Source organism: Microcaecilia unicolor, chromosome 3, assembly GCF_901765095.1.
Source record: "Microcaecilia unicolor chromosome 3, aMicUni1.1, whole genome shotgun sequence".
NCBI lineage: Eukaryota > Metazoa > Chordata > Amphibia > Gymnophiona > Siphonopidae > Microcaecilia > Microcaecilia unicolor.
In genome coordinates, this window is record NC_044033.1 from 12,907,824 (window position 1) to 12,928,126 (window position 20,303).

General features: G+C 48.3%; 1 protein-coding gene across 1 annotated transcript in view; it reads left to right on the forward strand.

Annotated features, from left to right (window-relative positions):
- The window catches only part of DNAH8 (dynein axonemal heavy chain 8), a 1,267,128-nt gene that overhangs the window by 341,828 nt on the left and 904,997 nt on the right, over positions 1–20,303 (forward strand). The window contains 2 exon segments of the mRNA XM_030199255.1: positions 1,865–1,945; positions 11,123–11,239. Coding sequence (XP_030055115.1) covers positions 1,865–1,945; positions 11,123–11,239 — 198 coding nt within the window.

The window sequence follows — 20,303 nt, forward strand, 5'->3', positions numbered from 1 at the left end:
GAAGGTCTATTAACAGGGGGATGGGGGGATTTTGGGGGTTTAAGATAGAATGGATTATCTAAAATGATGATGATAGATGTGTACAGAGAAATGTGATGGGATCTAATTGTTATAACTGTCGCATAAAATCTAAGATTGTTTGTTACCATGGCTGTCATCAATAAAAATTGTTGAAACAAAAAAAAAATCATTTATGGAGATGCCCCGACCTACATGCTGAATCTTGTGGACCTACCACCCAGAAATGCTAAGAGATCCTCCCGCACCTTTCTTAACCTACACTTCCCCAGCTGTAAAGGACTAAAATACAAATCAACACACGCGACTAGCTTTTCTTACATGAGCACGCAACTGTGGAATTCACTTCCAACTCAACTGAGAACAATCAATTTATTAATGAGCTTCCGCAAATCCCTGAAGACTTACCTCTTTAACAAAGCCTACCACAAGATCCCTTAACTAACTATAACACAACACCTACCCAACTTATTCAGAATAGATCTTTTCACTGCTTGACCAAACCCTCTTATCTTCCTTGACTTCTTTGCAACACCAATTGTATTCTTTAACCTGATATGGCGATGCTATAACAGGTCTTTGTAAGCCACATTGAGGCTGCAAATAGGTGGGAAATGTGGGATACAAGTGCAATAAATAAATAAATGTTTCTTCCTCATCTACTTCATTGTAGTTTGAGCACCTCCTTCTTTAATTCAACTATCAGCCTGGCTTTCTCTTGATTCCAAGCTTATGGTTAGAGTAGCTATCATGGATTGGTAATTAGAGCTGTATCAAATAGCATATTTTAGTATTTGGCTGAGTACGAATAATGAAAGATACTATTTGGCCAAATATGAATACCGAATATGAATAATGGGCATTGAGCTTTAACATAACAAATAATAAAAGAAGCAATGTGAAATCAGAGACCAAATGTTTATTTCAGTAGGATTTAGCATAGTAGAGCCCTGGAGTATTCGTATTAGAATTTAAGTCAGTATTCGGACAAAGTCAGTATTTGGGGCTGAATCGAATCGAATATGAATATTCGGTACAGCCCTGACTGGTTTGCAATGCTAAAGTCCTGTCAAAAGTACATTATTGAGGCTACTTTAAATCTTACATCCTGGCTTACTCTAAACATACTCTTACTGATTTTAATTATGTGTCCCATAATAAATACATTTCCTGAAGCTTAATTGTCTTGTCTGTGTGCCTTGAATGTACTTAAGCTCTGTAAAGTAGGAAGATTTTTTCTTACGCATATATATAGAATTATTCATATATCTACTAGTGTTATAGAAATAAGTAGCAGTATGAGGTTTTTCTACTTAGTTTTAGCATAAGAAACGTTGAACACTGGCCTTTGCAAAACAGTGAAAGCAAGGGTTCTAAGACACATGCCATCACCCAATGAAAACCACTGTTGAATATTCAGCTCAGTTCAAAAGTCATAACTTGTATCCTTGTTGCATTTTTGTGTTTGAGAGCCCAGAAATACTCCCTCTACCGCATTTAAAGATTTCCAGGCATAGTTTAACACCAGAGGTTCCTAGTTAGGGTGAACACAATACAATATACAGTACAATACAAACCGAAAAATGGCTCAGCATAGATTACAATCAAGAGAACTAGCCATATCTAGTGAACTTACATACACAGATAAAATAAATACTAGCAAAAATAATTACTCAATAATTTTTTTAAATAAATAGGCTTGGACCTAACCCTAAGAGAAAGGGCATTCCAGCAGTATGTGGTTTGATATGAAAAAGATGTTACATAAAATCTTTTAGATTTTAAAAGTTTTGCCAATGGGTGCACAATATATATTGTAACATTTTAATATTTTTATTATTAACAGAATCTTCTTTATGCATACGAAGATATTTGTAAAACAATTCCTCCAGTATTTGTGAATTTGATGGCTGGCAAACTTCGAAAGGTTGGTAGAAAACAGATATGTAAAATAAGCAAGAGTGGTATAGTAAGTAAAGCACAAATAGTGCAGATGCTACCAAACTTACTTAATTCCTATACACTGATAAACTACATTTTGATCGTGTTAAGAATACTCAGATAAACCATATAGGGCAAATTATCAAAATTTGGATAAGCCCAAGCAGGAGTTGTGCGCATAAGCCAGCACCTGGTTTAAGAGGGTGTGTAGGTGCCGCCACAGACACTATTTTATAAGACATATAGGCCTATGTATCTTTACAAAATACTAGCGTTTAGTGGCAGAAATTGCATCTACCTTGCTGTTGACCTGGTTAAATGTCCACACCTAGGGTAGTTATGTACATGTATAGATTAGTATATTTTGTAATCTATATGTGTGCTTGTGAACTCTGCCCAATCTTCACTCCTGTACATGTATATTGGCAAAGTACATACCATCATGTCATTTCACATATGAATATAAATGATATGTATATGTAACCATATTCTTGGAGCCCTCAGCAGAGGAGGCAAAATAACGCCTGTGGGTAACTAGAGTGGGAAATAAGTCTTTCATGCATACGGCGAAGGTGCGTCTCTTGCAAGAGAACCATGTGCGGCCTTAGCTGTTGTAGTTCTTTAAAGAACCTCTGCCTCTTTTGAGGCATATTCAGGTCTCGTGTGCTTCCATAGGCCGCCATTTCAATTTTTTTGATGCCTATGGAAGCACACGAGGTGAGCTTATCTCTTGGAGGTTGTTATTAAAAACTTTCCCCTGACACAGCCGTCCATCGGCGAAACAGGGCTTCCCTGTCGGGATATGAAGTCAATGCACCCCTTACTGCCTTTACTCAGAAGTAGGCAAATACCCAGGACTGGCCTGAGGAGGCAATACTCACCTTTGACCAACTGAAGCAGGCTTTTACCTCTGCTCCAGTGCTGCAGCACCCAGATCCTGAGAAGACTTTTATGGTGGAGGTTCATGCATCATCCATCGGGGCTGGGGCCATCCTATCTCAGCCTGATTCAAGGGGTAAACTGTTACCATGTGCATACTTCTCCAAGAATTTCTCACTGGCACTGAGGAACTACACTATTGGAGACCAGGAGCTGTTAGCTATCAAGTTGGCTTTAGTTGAGTGGCGTCTTCTCTTAGAAGGAGCCAAATACACCTTTATTGTGACCGTAGACCACAAAAATCTTCTATACCTTCTTGAGGCCCAACAGCTCAATCTCTGTCAGGCTTGCTCGTTCCTCTTCTCATTTTGATTTCAAAGTGGCCTTTTGCCCAGCTGAGAAGAACCAGTGTACAGATGCCCTCTTTCGATCCTTCGAGCTCACAGATGAACGTCCTGATTGGCAACCTCTCCTGAACCCAGCCAAAATCTTGGCCTCCACATGTCTACCCATACCCTGGGCAAGACTGTGGTGCCTAAGTGACTTAGAGATGCTGTTCTTAGGGGGCATTACTCTAAGCTGGCTTGACATCCAGGAGTACAACAGACTCTGAAACTTATTTCACAAACTTACTTGTGGCCCCAGATGAGGTGAGATGTGCACAATTTTGTGACTTCCTGCCCTGATTGTGCTTGCCATAATCCTTCTCGGGGTATAATTCAAACTCTCCCCGTACCCACGATCCCATGGACCAATATTGCCATGGATTTCCTGTCCAATCTTCCCGATTCTCGAGGATTCACCACCATCTCGGTAGTTATTGACTGATTCTCGAAGATGGCCCATTTCGTTCCACTGGCTGGCCTACCATATGCATCTGCCTTGGCTCAACACTTCTTCATTCTTAATATTAATAAATCCGTACCACCCAATAACTTCCAAAACCTCTACTTGACAATATAACCTATCCTCTAGAGTATGATTTGAACATCCTGGGAATAATAAATTCAAATTTATTCTTGTATACCGCTAATGTCCCCTTTCCAGGGTTCAGTGCGGTTTACATTCTAGGTGTGACAAAAGCAGATAGTGTTAGTGTGAGATATGAGAAATATTAGAAACCATTGGTGTAATGCACGAGACTAAAAACATTAAAATAAAGGATAATGGATGATACTAGGAAGAAGAAGTCATGATGGATTTTTATGAAGCAGTCTTTGGGAAAAGAAAGGTTTGTAGCCTCTTCCAGCAGTTGAGGTAGCTGTTTTCTGTTCTGATGGGAATAGGTAGAAAGTTCCATATTTTGATTCCAAGTACAGGGAATAGAAAGATGAACATCTTCTGATTTTGAATTGTCTTTTGAAATGGTGATGCTAGCATCAGTTGTTGTTTCACTCAGTTAGACTGGACCAGATATAGCGAAGCAGTCTTAGTCAGCAGTTCAGAGTTGAAGCTCTGTAAGATTTGAAAAACTAAATAATCAGCTTTGAACCTGAGTCTTCTGCTATGGGAAGCCAGTGCAGTTTGTTTAGATGAGTTGAAACACTAGTATATCTATTCAATCTGAATATGTGAATCCCATAGACGGTAAGAATTATGTGTTAAAATTTGCTACCAATTGTAGAACGGATTGTGTTCTTTACATTTTTTGATGTAAATGCTACTTCTCCGAGGACAAGCAGGCTGCTTGTTCTCACTGATGGGTGACGTCCACGGCAGCCCCTCCAATCGGAAACTTCACTAGCAAAGTCCTTTGCTAGCCCGCGCGCACCGCGCATGCGCGGCCGTCTTCCCGCCCGAAACCGGCTCGAGCCGGCCAGTCTTCTTTTGTCCGCACTCGGTACGGTCGTGTTTTCGCCGTGTCGAGCCCCGGAAAGTCGACCTCGCGCGTCCAATTTGTTTTGAGCGTGTTTTTTTCCTTCGGGAAAGCTTTGTCTTAGTCGGGAAGTGCTCCGGAAACCCCCCGCCGGGTTTCGTGTAAATCCTCCCCTTACTTCCAGCTTTTTGCCCCGGTAAGTTTTCTTTCGTCGTCGGGGTAGGCCTCTTTTCGGCCTCGGTCGAGATTTTTTCTCCCTCTAAATTTTGGTGCTTCAAATTTCGCCATTTCGGCTTTTGATTTCGCCGGCGTGATTTTTCCGCCCATGACATCGAAGCCTTCCAGCGGCTTCAAGAAGTGCACCCAGTGCGCCCGGGTTATCTCGCTCACTGATCGACACTCGTCGTGTCTTCAGTGTCTGGGGGCCGAGCACCGCCCTCAGAACTGCAGTCTGTGTTCCCTGCTTCAAAGGCGGACTCAGGTAGCGAGACTAGCCCAGTGGAACGTGTTGTTCTCGGGCTCTTCGTCGGCATCGGCACCGGGATCTTCGAGTGCATCGACGTCGTCAGCGTCCAGACCATCTTCCTCGGCCGCCCCTGCATCGAGTGCATCGAGGCATCGGGCCTCTGCATCGGCGCCGAGACATCGGATAGCTGCATCGACGTCGGTGGTACCAGGACCTCGTCTGCTGATGTCGTCGGACGGTGGTGCATCGGGTGGAGTGCAGGTGAGGGCTGTCCATTCCCCTGCTGGTGGCGGTGAGCCCTCGGGTGGGTCTCCTCCTACCCTGAGGGCTCCTGCGGTACAGCCCCCCCGAGATCGACCTTCTTCAGTCTCGGCCCCGAGGAAGCGACGGATGGATTCGACGTCCTCCTCGTCGGTGCCGGGGAGCTCCGGTGACATACTTCGGAAGAAATCGAAGAAGCATCGACACCGGTCTCCTCCCCGTGTCGGCACCGAGAGCTCTGGGTCGCCGAGGGATTCGGCACCCAGCAGGCATCGGCACCGAGAGGACCGCTCACCCTCTGTTCAGGAGGTGTCGATGCGCTCCGCTCTGGACAGCCCGGAACAGCCTCCACGCCCGGAACAGGTACTGACGTCGACGCCTGCATCGACCTCTCAGCCTTTCTCTGCAGCCACTCTAAACGAGAGCCTCCGGGCCGTTCTCCCAGAGATTCTGGGAGAGCTGTTGCGCCCTACCCCTCCGGTACCGGCGGTGCTTGCGCCTCCGGTACCGTCGAGCGTGGCGCCGGCTGGCCCATCGCCCAGGTTGAGGTCCCCGACGTCGGTACCGCGTGCGGTACCGACCGCGGCCACCTCCCAGGAAGGCTCCCCGACTACGTCGGCGGAGGGAGCTTCGCCGATGCGGGCGAGGGAGTCTACCTCTCGACGCCCCCATCGTGGACGGGGTTCCACGGAGTCGAGCAGGGCGAGGTTGCAGACACAGGTCCGTGAACTTGTGTCTGACACCGAGGGTGAGGCCTCGTGGGAGGAAGAGGAAGATCCCAGATATTTCTCTGACGAGGAGTCTGAGGGTCTTCCGTCTGATCCCACTCCCTCTCCTGAGAGACAGCTTTCTCCTCCCGAGAGTCTGTCTTTTGCCTCCTTTGTCCGGGAGATGTCTACGGCCATCCCCTTCCCGGTGGTTGTGGAGGACGAGCCCAGGGCTGAAATGTTTGAGCTCCTGGACTATCCTTCTCCACCTAAGGAAGCGTCCACTGTTCCCTTGCACCATGTCCTGAAGAAGACATTGCTTGCGAACTGGACCAAGCCATTAACTAATCCCCACATTCCCAAGAAGATCGAGTCCCAGTACCGGATCCATGGGGACCCAGAGCTGATGCGCACTTAGTTGCCTCATGACTCTGGAGTTGTGGATTTGGCCCTAAAGAAGGCTAAGAGTTCTAGGGAACATGCTTCGGCGCCCCCGGGCAAGGACGCTAGAACCTTAGACTCCTTTGGGAGGAAGGCCTACCATTCCTCTATGCTCGTGTCCAAGATCCAGTCTTACCAGCTCTACACGAGCATACACATGCGGAACAATGTGCGGCAGTTGGCGGGCTTGGTTGATGCTCTTCCCCCTGAGCAAGCCAAGCCTTTTCAGGAGGTGGTCAGGCAGCTGAAGGCGTGCAGAAAATTCCTGGCCAGAGGAGTTTATGACACTTTTGATGTTGCGTCCAGGGCCGCTGCTCAAGGTGTGGTGATGCGCAGGCTCTCATGGCTGCGTGCCGCCGACCTGGAGAATAGACTCCAGCAGCGGATTGCGGACTCGCCTTGCCGTGCGGATAACATTTTTGGCGAAAAAGTCGAACAGGTGGTAGAGTCTCTCCACCAGCGGGACACCGCATTCGACAAGTTCGCCCGCCGGCAGCCTTCAGCTTCTACCTCTACAGGTAGACGATTTTTCGGGGGAAGGAAGACTGTTCCCTATACTTCTGGCAAGCGTAGGTACAATCCTCCTTCCCGACAGCCTGCGGCCCAGGCTAAGCCCCAGCGCGCTCGCTCTCGTCAGCAGCGTGCGACTCAGCAAGGCCCCGCGGCTCCCCAGCAAAAGCAAGGGGCGAGCTTTTGACTGGCTCCAGCAGAGCATAGCCGACATCCAAGTGTCAGTGCCGGGCGACCTGCCTGTCGGAGGGAGGTTGAAAGCTTTTCACCAAAGGTGGCCTCTCATAACCTCCGATCAGTGGGTTCTCCAAATAGTCCGGCAAGGATACACCCTCAATTTGGCCTCAAAACCTCCAAATTGTCCACCGGGAGCTCAGTCCTACAGCTTCCAGCACAAGCAGGTACTTGCAGAGGAACTCTCCGCCCTTCTCAGCGCCAATGCGGTCGAGCCCGTGCCATCCGGGCAAGAAGGGCTGGGATTCTATTCCAGGTACTTCCTTGTGGAAAAGAAAACAGGGGGGATGCGTCCCATCCTAGACCTAAGGGCCCTGAACAAATATCTCGTAAAAGAAAAGTTCAGGATGCTTTCCCTGGGCACCCTTCTCCCCATGATTCAGCAAAACGATTGGCTATGCTCCCTGGACTTGAAGGATGCCTACACACACATCCCGATACTGCCAGCTCACAGACAGTATCTGCGATTTCAGCTGGGCACACGCCACTTCCAGTACTGTGTGCTACCCTTTGGGCTCGCCTCTGCGCCCAGGGTGTTCACAAAGTGCCTAGCTGTGGTAGCAGCGGCGCTTCGCAGGCTGGGGGTGCACGTGTTCCCATATCTCGACGATTGGCTGGTGAAGAACACATCCGAGGCAGGAGCCCTGCAGTCCATGCAGATGACTATTCGCCTCCTGGAGCTACTGGGGTTTGTGATAAATTACCCAAAGTCCCATCTTCTCCCAGTGCAGAAACTCGAATTCATCGGAGCCCTGCTGGATTCTCGGACGGCTCGCGCCTATCTCCCAGAGGCGAGGGCCAACAACTTGTTGTCCCTCGTCTCGCGGGTGCGAGCGTCCCAGCAGATCACAGCTCGGCAGATGTTGAGATTGCTGGGCCACATGGCCTCCACAGTTCATGTGACTCCCATGGCCCGCCTTCACATGAGATCTGCTCAATGGACCCTAGCCTCCCAGTGGTATCAGGCTGCTGGGGGTCTAGAGGACGTGATCCACCTGTCCACGAGTTTTCTCGAATCCCTGTATTGGTGGACGATTTGCTCCAATTTGACTCTGGGACGTCCCTTCCAAATTCCTCAGCCACAAAAAGTGCTGACCACGGATGCGTCTCTCCTGGGATGGGGAGCTCATGTCGATGGGCTTCACACCCAAGGAAGGTGGTCCCTCCAAGAAAGCGATCTACAGATCAATCTTCTGGAGTTGCGAGCGATCTGGAACGCTCTGAAGGCTTTCAGAGATCGGCTGTCCCACCAAATTATCCAAATTCAGACAGACAATCAGGTTGCCATGTACTATGTCAACAAGCAGGGTGCACCGGATCTCGCCCCCTGTGTCAGGAAGCCGTCAGCATGTGGCTCTGGGCTCGCCGTCAAGGCATGGTGCTCCAAGCCACATATCTGGCAGGCGTAAACAACAGTCTGGCCGACAGGTTGAGCAGGATTATGCAACCTCACGAGTGGTCGCTCAATTCCCGTGTGGTGCGACAGATCTTCCAGGCGTGGGGCACCCCCCTGGTGGATCTCTTCGCATCTCAAGTGAACCACAAGGTCCCTCAGTTCTGTTCCAGGCTTCAGGCCCACGGCAGACTGGCGTCGGATGCCTTCCTCCTGGATTGGGGGGAAGGTCTGCAGTATGCTTATCCTCCCATACCTCTGGTGGGGAAGACTTTGTTGAAACTCAAGCAAGACCGAGGCACCATGATTCTGATTGCTCCCTTTTGGCCGCGTCAGATCTGGTTCCCTCTTCTTCTGGAGTTATCCTCCGAAGAACCGTGGAGATTGGAGTGTTTTCCGACCCTCATCACGCAGGACGAAGGGGCTCTTCTGCATCCCAACCTCCAGTCCCTGGCTCTCACGGCCTGGATGTTGAGGGCGTAGACTTTGCCTCTTTGGGTCTGCCAGAGGGTGTCTCCCGCATCTTGCTTGCTTCCAGGAAAGACTCCACTAAGAGAAGTTACTTCTTTCATTGGAGGAGGTTTGCCGTCTGGTGTGACAGCAAGGCCCTAGATCCTCGCTCTTGTCCTACACAGACCCTGCTTGAATACCTTCTGCACTTGTCTGAGTCTGGTCTGAAGACCAACTCCGTAAGGGTTCACCTTAGTGCAATCAGTGCATACCATTACCAAGTGGAAGGTAAGCCGATCTCAGGACAGCCTTTAGTTGTTCGCTTCATGAGAGGTTTGCTTTTGTCAAAAGCCCCTGTCAAGCCTCCTACAGTGTCATGGGATCTCAATGTCGTTCTCACCCAGCTGATGAAACCTCCTTTCGAGCCACTGAATTCCTGCCATCCGAAGTACTTGACCTGGAAGGTCATTTTCTTGGTGGCAGTTACTTCGGCTCGTAGAGTCAGTGAGCTTCAGGCCCTGGTAGCCCAGGCCCCTTACACCAAATTTCATCACAACAGAGTAGTCCTCCGCACTCACCCTAAGTTTCTGCCAAAGGTCGTGTCGGAGTTCCATCTGAACCAGTCAATTGTCTTGCCAACATTCTTTCCCCGTCCTCATTCCTGCCCTGCTGAACGTCAGCTGCACACATTGGACTGCAAGAGAGCATTGGCCTTCTACCTGGAGCGGACACAGCCCCACAGACAGTCCGCCCAATTGTTTGTTTCTTTTGATCCCAATAGGAGGGGAGTGGCTGTAGGGAAACGCACCATATCCAATTGGCTAGCAGATTGCATTTCCTTCACTTACGCCCAGGCGGGGCTGGCTCTTGAGGGTCATGTCACGGCTCATAATGTTAGAGCCATGGCTGCGTCGGTAGCCCACTTGAAGTCAGCCTCCATTGAAGAAATTTGCAAAGCTGCGACGTGGTCATCTGTCCACACATTCATATCTCATTACTGCCTGCAGCAGGATACCCGACGCGACAGTCGGTTCGGGCAGTCAGTTCTTCAGAACCTGTTTGGGCTTTAGGATCCAACTCCACCCCCCGAGGGCCCTGTTTGTTCTGTTCCAGGCTGCACTCTCAGTTAGTTGGTAAATTTTTAGGTCAATCTCAGTTATGTCCTCGCCGTTGCGAGGCCCAATTGACCATGGTTGTTGTTTTGAGTGAGCCTGGGGGCTAGGGATACCCCATCAGTGAGAACAAGCAGCCTGCTTGTCCTCGGAGAAAGCGAATGCTACATACCTGTAGAAGGTATTCTCCGAGGACAGCAGGCTGATTGTTCTCACCAACCCGCCCGCCTCCCCTTTGGAGTTGTGTCTTCCCTTGAAGTGTATTGTCTTGCTACATACTGGACTGGCCGGCTCGAGCCGGTTTCGGGCGGGAAGACGGCCGCGCATGCGCGGTACGCGCGGGCGCGCGAGGGCTAGCAAAGGACTTTGCTAGTGAAGTTTCCGATTGGAGGGGCTGCCATGGACTTCACCCATCAGTGAGAACAATCAGCCTGCTGTCCTCGGAGAATACCTTCTACAGGTATGTAGCATTCGCTAAAGTATATGTGGGCAAGACAATGGGACCTTTATACATCCGTTTGAATGAGCATCATTCCTGTATATCAAAGTTACCTCTTTTAAGTCATTGTATATTGGCAGCACATGGTTTTGAAGAGTTTCGGGTCTGTGTATTGGATCATATACTGCCATTTAGAAGAGACGGAGATAGAAATTGCAGCCTTTTACAGAGTGAGCAGTGCTGGATCCACCGTTTGAAGTCCTTAGAGCCCAGTGGCTTGAATACTGCCGTGGATTAGCACTGGTTCCTCCAATGCCATAAGAGTTATGCATCATTGTGCTGCTAAGAATAGATGAGGTATCAGAAAACTCCTAACTTAGAAATGTTAAATAAAATGTAACTCTTTGGCTCTTGTTATGTATACTCAGACATTGCTATATTTATGATTTCTTCAGGTGGAGTCTGTATTGAGGCAAGGGCTTACCATATTAACTTGGTCATCTCTGACATTAGACAACTTCTTTAAAGATGTAGATACAGCTATGAATAATTTTAATCAACTTTTAAAAAAGGTATGTATTCATTTTAAAATTTGATTTAAATACATTGTGCATTTTGGCATGAACTTTTCATTTTACTTTAAAGAAGAAAAGGCTTTATGTACTTATATGGTAATTATGAAAGTGATTTTAGAAGGGTTAGATGCCATATACATCTATAGATTGACATATACATATAAGTAGTGGTTTTAGAAAAGACACTTATTTATGCTTGAAGTTGGCCACACACAGAAATTTTAAGGGGATGTGTTTTGGGCTCGGTTAGAGTGGTCCTTCAGAGTATGTGTGCATTTCATATTTTATAAAGCCAAAATATACAGCAAACCGGGTTTACTTAACTTAATCCAGGCGTAACAGCTTCAGGAAAATTTCGATCAAAAATCCCCCCCAAAGGACTCCGGAGCCTTACAGAACTTCTGCAACGGCGAAAAAACCGCCGACCCTTCAACAAGAGCGCCTTGTTTCGCCAACCTCGTGGCTGCTTCAGGAAGGGCGCTTCACATCCATCTGGAAAAATAAAGCCAAATTTACACTGAAAACTAAAGCTCAGTCGTATGGATCCCAAAGATGGTGCAGGCTCCGGAGTCCTTTGGGGGGGATTTTTGATCGAAATTTTCCTGAAGCTGTTACGCCTGGATTAAGTTAAGTAAACCCGGTTTGCTGTATATTTTGGTAGGATAGAGAAGGTTTTTTTAAATATTTATCTGAGGCTTTATGTTATCTTTAATTGAACTTCAGGCTTTTCTCCTCCCAGGGGGGGCTTCTTTAGGTAGTCTTTTTTCTGGCTGGGGTCAGTTTTGGGTAGTTTGGTTTTTTGGTGTCCGTTTAATTTATAATTTATATATATTTTTTAAGAGGGAAAGAGAATTTTTTATCCCATACGGTTTTCTCATGTAGCATGAGTTTTTTGTGTTGGGGTTTTTTTTTCTCTTTTTCTTCCTTAAATAGGAACCTATGATATTAACCTACTCCTGTTTATACAAGGGATTGGTAATACTCTGGTATTGTTCCTTGTTAGGAGGTTTGAGGTTCCATTTGTTAGATATATATTACATATGGGGTGAAAGAATTTTTTTCCACCAATTTAAAGGGACACCTCCAAACTAACTTCATATATATTAATCAAACTCCTCTTGTTAGGTTGGTATATTTTCTATAGAGTTTGTATTCTCCTATAGTAGTTATATTTTATAAAGACAATACATGTATACCATAGAAATTTTCTACGTTGGCATCACTGTTCTCTCTAAGCTGAGCAGAAATCCTCCAACTTAATTGCTGCCAATGGATTGGGGGGGGGGGATGCTTAAATATTGTGTTTTAAATCTATAAAGACAGGCAAGTTCCCTGGATTCCTGCAGAGGTTGCCTGTCCCTCACTATTGAACATGTGATAGTGAAACAGAACCCCTTACTGGCATGGCTGTGAGTGGAGGACTCCTGCTCAGCTTAGAGGGAACGGTGATTGGCATTTACATCTTTTGAGTTATTCATAACCCCTAGCTAGCTTGAACTTGGGATTTGGTTACCTCTCTGGAGTTCAGTGCCAAAAGGTTTAGTTTTGGAGTTGGGTTCCTTAATTGGATCTTTTTGGGCATGCTGCTTTACAAAATCCACTACTTACATATATAAATATCAAAACAGCTGCTTATACTTGTGAGTAGGGATGCAAATTAGTTTTGGTACAAATGGTAAAACATGACTAATAGCAACATATTTGCTTCCTTGCCTCAAAATAATCGATTCCATGATCTAGCAGTTTTTAATGAACTGCTATTCCATGGCATCCTCACTAGTCCAGAACTTGTGGATGTATCCATCAACCAGCAGATGGAGACAGATGAAAAAAGTTGTCCTGTATGCTTTGCCCAGTAAGAGCACCATGCAGCTTTAGATGCTTTGTATTTCTCTGGCTCCTGCCTACAGTGATGGATGGATCTTGCAGCTCCTGAACTGGTCTCTGAAGCAGTTCCTGACCCAGTTGAAGAACTGGATGTCAGTTGAGCAGAGGAGTACCTCACTTGAAGTTTTAAGCTCCAAAAAAAAAAAAAAAAAAGGAAAAGAAAGAAAAAGAAAACATATAGCAAATTTTGAGATCCTTTACTAAGGTGCACTAATGGATTCAGCGCACGCTAATGATTAGTGTGCGCTAAATGATAAGATGCCTATTATATTCCTATAGGTATCATATTATTTAGTGTGCACTAATCATTAACATGCACTAAACCTGTTAGTGCACCTTAGTAAAAATACCATTTAATTTGATCTGGAACAGGGATGATAAAAGAGTCTGAGTTCTTCTTCTCCCCTCCATTCTTCTTCCTTATTCACTGCTGTTCTCTTACTTCCCCTAAAAGAGTTTAAATAATTGGATGGGAAGTTGTTTTCTCACTTCAAGACATCAGAACTCTGCAGCATTTGTTTCAGGCTACACTAGTGATTAGCAGAAGCAGAAAGGAGTATGTATACATATCTCAAGGAAGGATGACTTCCTTTCTTGCCTTGCTCCAAGGGAGCTTAGCTTAGATGCCAAGTGTTCAAGCCAGTAGCAGCGCTTCTTTCAGAGTGGCTAGGCTTAACCACCAGTCTTTCCAACTGGCTTGGTCCACGTGCCTGAGGAAATTATTGGGTGCACTTCAGTATGCAGGCCTCAGGAGTCAGAGTTCCCTCCGCCCTCTCTCCCCCCCCCCCCCCACTGTTTCCTTTTACTTCAGCTGGTTTCTAATATTTAAATTTAAAGCCAATACAAGAGCCTTGAGCAGATCTATAATTTTACATAAGAATATGTGTTGCCATAGTGGGACAGACCGAAGGTCCATCAAGCCCAGTATTCTGTTTCCAGCAGTGACCAATCCAGGTCACATGTATCTGGCAGGATCCCAGAACAGTAAAACAGATTTTATGCTGCTTATCCTTGAAATATTCCAAACAAAAAATACACGAACTATACGAATACAAAGACGATGCCCGTGGAGGCTAGATAATTATTGAGTAGTGAGATGGAGTCTCATATATTCGACACGAGAATGTTTTTTCACTCAATAGGTGATATCTTACTCGTGTTCATCATTTAATCATAGACTCTACCTCCACCATCCCATTTACATCTTTAATTCATAGCTGCTGATCAATATAACGCTCTAAACATTATCAAAAAAACCACACCACTTATCTTAGGCTAATTGGTGCACTCTTAGACCCCGACAGGACCCCATTTCGTATAGACTTTATCAAGGGGGAGTCACCAAGTCTAGTCACCGCCTCAGACATGTGTATGTGTGTGGGAAAATGGTAGAGGCTATTATCAAAAACAAAATTACAGAGCACATCCAAGGACATGGATTACTGAGACGAAGTCAGCACAGGTTTTGTGTGGGGAAATCTTGCCTGACCAATTTACTTCAATTCTTTGAAGGAGTAAACAAACATGTGGACAAAGGGGAGCCGGTTGATATTGTGTATCTGGATTTTCAAAAGGCGTTTGACAAGGTACTTCATGAAAGGCTACAGAGGAAATTGGAGGGTCATGGGATAGGAGGAAAAGTCCTATTGTGGATTAAAAACTGGTTGAAGGATAGGAAACAGAGAGTGGGGTTAAATGGGCAATATTCACAATGGAGAAGAGTAGTTAGTGGGGTTCCTCAGTGGTCTGTGCTAGGACCGCTGCTTTTTAATATATTTATAAATGATTTAGAGATGGGAGTAACTAGCGAGGTAATTAAATTTGCTGATGACACAAAGTTATTCAAAGTTGTTAACTCGCAACAGGATAAAGTACAGAAGGACCTTACGAGACTGGGAGACTGGGCGTCTAAATGGCAGATGACGTTTAATGTGAGCAAGTGCAAGGTGATGCATGTGGGAAAAAAGAACCCGAATTATAGCTATGTCATGCAAGATTCCACATTAGGAGTTACGGACCAAGAAAGGGATCTGGGTGTTGTCATCGATAATACACTGAAACCTTCTGCTCAGTGTGCTGCTGCGGCTAGGAAAGCGAATAGAATGTTGGGTATTATTAGGAAAGGTATGGAAAACAGGTGTGAGGATGTTATAATGCTGTTGTATCGCTCCATGGTGCGACCGCGCCTTGAGTATTGTGTTGAATTCTGATCGCCGCATCTCAAGAAAGATATAGTAGAATTAGAAAAGGTGCAGCGAAGGGTGACTAAAATGATAGCGGGGATGGGACGACTTCCCTATGAAGAAAGACTAAGGAGGCTAGGGCTTTTCAGTTTGGAGAAGAGACGGCTGAGGGGAGACATGATAGAGGTATATAAAATAATGAGTGGAGTGGAACAGGTGAATGTGAAGCGTATGTTCACGCTTTCCAAAAATACTAGGACTAGGTGGCATGCGATGAAACTACAGTGTAGTAAATTTTAAACAAATCGGAGAAAATATTTCTTCACCCAATGTATAATTAAACTCTGGAATTTGTTGCCGGAGAACGTGGTGAAGGTGGTTAGCTTGGCAGAGTTTAAAAAGGGGTTAGATGGTTTTCTAAAGGACAAGTCCATAAACTTTATTAAATGGACTTGGGAAAAATCCACAATTCCAGGAATAACATGTATAGAATGTTTGTACGTTTGGGAAGCTTGCCAGGTGCCCTTGGCCTGGATTGGCTGCTGTCGTGGACAGGATGCTGGGCTCGATGGACCCTTGTTCTTTTCCCAGTGTGGCATTACTGATGTACTTATGAGAGGAGAAATGCTGGACTTGGATGCAGTGGCATAGCCAGACCTGAGATTTTGGGTGGGCCCAGAGCTAATATGGGTGGGCATGCACTATGTATGTATGTATGAGTAGTGTCTCTTGGGATTCTACAAAATAATGCCTTAGAATTCACTTGATGATGGATTTCTAAGTAGTCTGCCCATCAGCTGCCCTGCATCAATATAACCACATACATACTTAATGGAAAAATTGATATTTTTAAATATAATTACATTATCCCATTATCTTAAAATTGATCATACGTATGTCTACTACAACGGCAAACCTCTCAACCCACATGGTAGGATCCTACAATATAATTACGTAGGAAAAATATATTTCTCCAAGGACAAGCAGGCTGCTTGTTCTCACTGATGGGTGACGTCCACGGCAGCCCCTCCAATCGGAATCTTCCCGCCCGAAACCGGCTCGAGCCGGCCAGTCTTCTTTCGTCCGCACTCGGTACGGCTGTGTTTTGTCGTGTCGAGCCCCGGAGAGTCGACCTCGCGCGTCCGTTTTAAAATCAACGTGTTTTTTTCTTCGGAAAAGTTCTAAATTTGTTCGGGAAGTGCTCCGGAAACCCCCTTGGGTTTCGTTTGCCCCTTCCCGTGTTTCCAGTTTTTGCCCCGGTAAGTTTTCTTTCGTCGTCGGGGTAGGCCTCTTTTCGGCCTTGGTCGAGATTTTTCTCCCTTAAAGTTTTGGTGCTCCAAATTCGTCATTTTGGATTTTGACTTCGCCGGCGTGATTTTTCCGCCCATGACATCGAAGCCTTCCAGCGGCTTCAAGAAGTGCACCCAGTGCGCCCGGGTAATCTCGCTCACTGATAGGCACTCTTCGTGTCTTCAGTGTCTGGGGGCCGAGCACCGTCCTCAGAACTGTAGTCTGTGTCCCCTGTTACAAAGGCGGACTCAGGTAGCGAGATTGGCCCATTGGAACGTTTTGTTCTCGGGCTCTTCGTCGGCATCGGCACCGGGGTCATCGTGTGCATCGACGTCATCAGCGTCCAGACCTTCATCCTTGGCCGCCAGTGCATCGAGTGCATCGAGGCATCGGCCCTCTGCATCGGCGCCGAGACATCGGATAGCTGCATCGACGTCGGTGGTACCGGGACCTCGTCTCCTGATGTCGTCGGACGGTGGTGCATCGGGTGGAGTGCAGGTGAGGGCTGTCCATTCCCCTGCTGGTGGCGGTGAGCCTTCGGGTGGGTCTCCCCCTACCCTGAGGGCTCCTGCGGTACAGCCCCCCCGGGATCGACCTGCTTCGACCTCGGCCCTGAGGAAGCGACGGATGGATTCTACGTCCTCCTCGTCGGTGCCGGGGAGCTCCGGTGACATGCTTCGGAAGAAGTCGAAGAAGCATCGACACCGGTCTCCTCCCCGCGTCGGCACCGAGAGCTCTGGCTCGCCGAGGGAGTCGGCACCCAGCAGGCATCGGCACCGAGAGGACCGCTCACCCTCTGTTCAGGAGGTGTCGATGCGCTCCACTCTGGACAGCCCGGAACAGCCTCCACGCCCGGAACAGGTTCTGACGTCGACGCCTGCATCGACCTCCCTGCCTTTCTCTGCAGCCGCTCTGAACGAGAGCCTCCGGGCCGTTCTCCCAGAGATTCTGGGAGAGCTGTTGCGCCCTACCCCTCCGGTACCGGCGGTGCTTGCGCCTCCGGTACCGTCGAGCGTGGCGCCGGCTGCCCCATCGCCCGGGGTGAGGTCCCCGACGTCGGTACCGCGTGCGGCCACCTCCCAGGAGGGCTCCCCGACTACGTCGGCGGAGGGAGCTTCGCCGATGCGGGCGAGGGAGTCTACCTCTCGACGCCCCTATCGTGGACGTGGCTCCACGGAGTCGAGCCGGGCGAGGTTGCAGACACAGGTCCGTGAACTTGTGTCTGACACCGAGGGTGAGGCCTCGTGGGAAGAAGAAGAAGACCCCAGATATTTCTCTGACGAGGAGTCTGAGGGTCTTCCTTCTGATCCCACTCCCTCTCCTGAAAGACAGCTTTCTCCTCCCGAGAGTCTGTCTTTTGCTTCCTTTGTCCGGGAGATGTCTACGGCCATCCCCTTCCCGGTGGTTGTGGAGGACGAGCCCAGGGCTGAAATGTTTGAGCTCCTGGACTATCCTTCTCCACCTAAGGAAGCGTCCACTGTTCCCTTGCACCATGTCCTGAAAAAGACATTGCTTGCGAACTGGACCAAGCCACTAAGTAATCCCCACATCCCCAAGAAGATCGAGTCCCAGTACCGGATCCATGGGGACCCAGAGCTGATGCGCACTCAGTTGCCTCACGACTCTGGAGTTGTGGATCTGGCCCTAAAGAAGGCTAAGAGTTCTATGGAGCATGCTTCGGCGCCCCCGGGCAAAGACTCTAGAACCTTAGACTCCTTTGGGAGGAAGGCCTACCATTCCTCTATGCTCGTGGCCAAAATCCAGTCTTACCAGCTCTACACGAGCATACACATGCGGAACAATGTGCGGCAGTTGGCGGGCTTGGTTGATGCTCTCCCCCCTGAGCAAGCCAAGCCTTTTCAGGAGGTGGTCAGGCAGCTGAAGGCGTGCAGAAAATTCCTGGCCAGAGGGGTGTATGACACCTTTGATGTTGCGTCCAGGGCCGCTGCTCAAGGTGTGGTGATGCGCAGGCTCTCATGGCTGCGTGCCTCCGACCTGGAAAATAGACTCCAGCAGCGTATTGCGGACTCGCCTTGCCGTGCGGACAATATTTTTGGAGAGAAAGTCGAGCAGGTGGTAGAGCATCTCCACCAGCGGGATACTGCATTCGACAAGTTCTCCCGCCGGCAGCCTTCAGCATCTACCTCTACAGGTAGAAGATTTTTTGGGGGAAGGAGGACTGTTCCCTACTTTTCTGGCAAGCGTAGGTACAACCCTCCTTCTCGACAGCCTGCGGCCCAGGCTAAGCCCCAGCGCGCTCGCTCTCGTCAGCAGCGTGCGCCTCAGCAAGGCCCCGCGGCTCCCCAGCAAAAGCAAGGGGCAAGCTTTTGACTGGCTCCAGCAGAGCATAGCCGACATCCAAGTGTCAGTGCCGGGCGACCTGCCGGTCGGGGGGAGGTTGAAAGCTTTTCACCAAAGGTGGCCTCTCATAACCTCCGATCAGTGGGTTCTGCAAATAGTCCGGCAAGGATACACTCTCAATTTGGCCTCAAAACCTCCAAATTGTCCACCGGGAGCTCAGTCTTACAGCTTCCAGCACAAGCAGGTACTTGCAGAGGAACTCTCCGCCCTTCTCAGCGCCAATGCGGTCGAGCCCGTGCCATCCGGGCAAGAAGGGCTGGGATTCTATTCCAGGTACTTCCTTGTGGAAAAGAAAACAGGGGGGATGCGTCCCATCCTAGACCTAAGGGCCCTGAACAAATATCTCGTAAAAGAAAAGTTCAGGATGCTTTCCCTGGGCACCCTTCTCCCCATGATTCAGCAAAACGATTGGCTATGCTCTCTGGACTTGAAGGATGCCTACACACACATCCCGATACTGCCAGCTCACAGACAGTATCTGCGATTTCAGTTGGGCACACGCCACTTCCAGTACTGTGTGCTACCCTTTGGGCTCGCCTCTGCGCCCAGGGTGTTCACAAAGTGCCTAGCTGTAGTAGCAGCAGCACTTCGCAGGCTGGGGGTGCATGTGTTCCCATATCTCGACGATTGGCTGGTGAAGAACACATCCGAGGCAGGAGCCCTGCAGTCCATGCAGATGACTATTCGCCTCCTGGAGCTACTGGGGTTTGTGATAAATTACCCAAAGTCCCATCTTCTCCCAGCGCAGAGACTCGAATTCATAGGAGCTCTGCTGGATTCTCGGACGGCTCGCGCCTACCTCCCAGAGGCGAGAGCCAACAACTTGTTGTCCCTCGTCTCGCGGGTGCGAGCGTCCCAGCAGATCACAGCTCGGCAGATGTTGAGATTGCTGGGCCACATGGCCTCCACAGTTCATGTGACTCCCATGGCCCGCCTTCACATGAGATCTGCTCAATGGACCCTAGCTTCCCAGTGGTTTCAGGCTGCTGGGGATCTAGAAGACGTGATCCACCTGTCCACGAGTTTTCTCGAATCCCTATATTGGTGGACGATTTGGTCCAATTTGACTCTGGGACGTCCTTTCCAAATTCCTCAGCCACAAAAAGTGCTGACCACGGATGCGTCTCTCCTGGGATGGGGAGCTCATGTCGATGGGCTCTACACCCAAGGAAGCTGGTCCCTCCAAGAACGCGATCTACAGATCAATCTTCTGGAGTTGCGAGCGATCTGGAACGCTCTGAAGGCTTTCAGAGATCGGCTGTCCCACCAAATTATCCAAATTCAGACAGACAACCAGGTTGCCATGTACTATGTCAACAAGCAGGGGGGCACCGGATCTC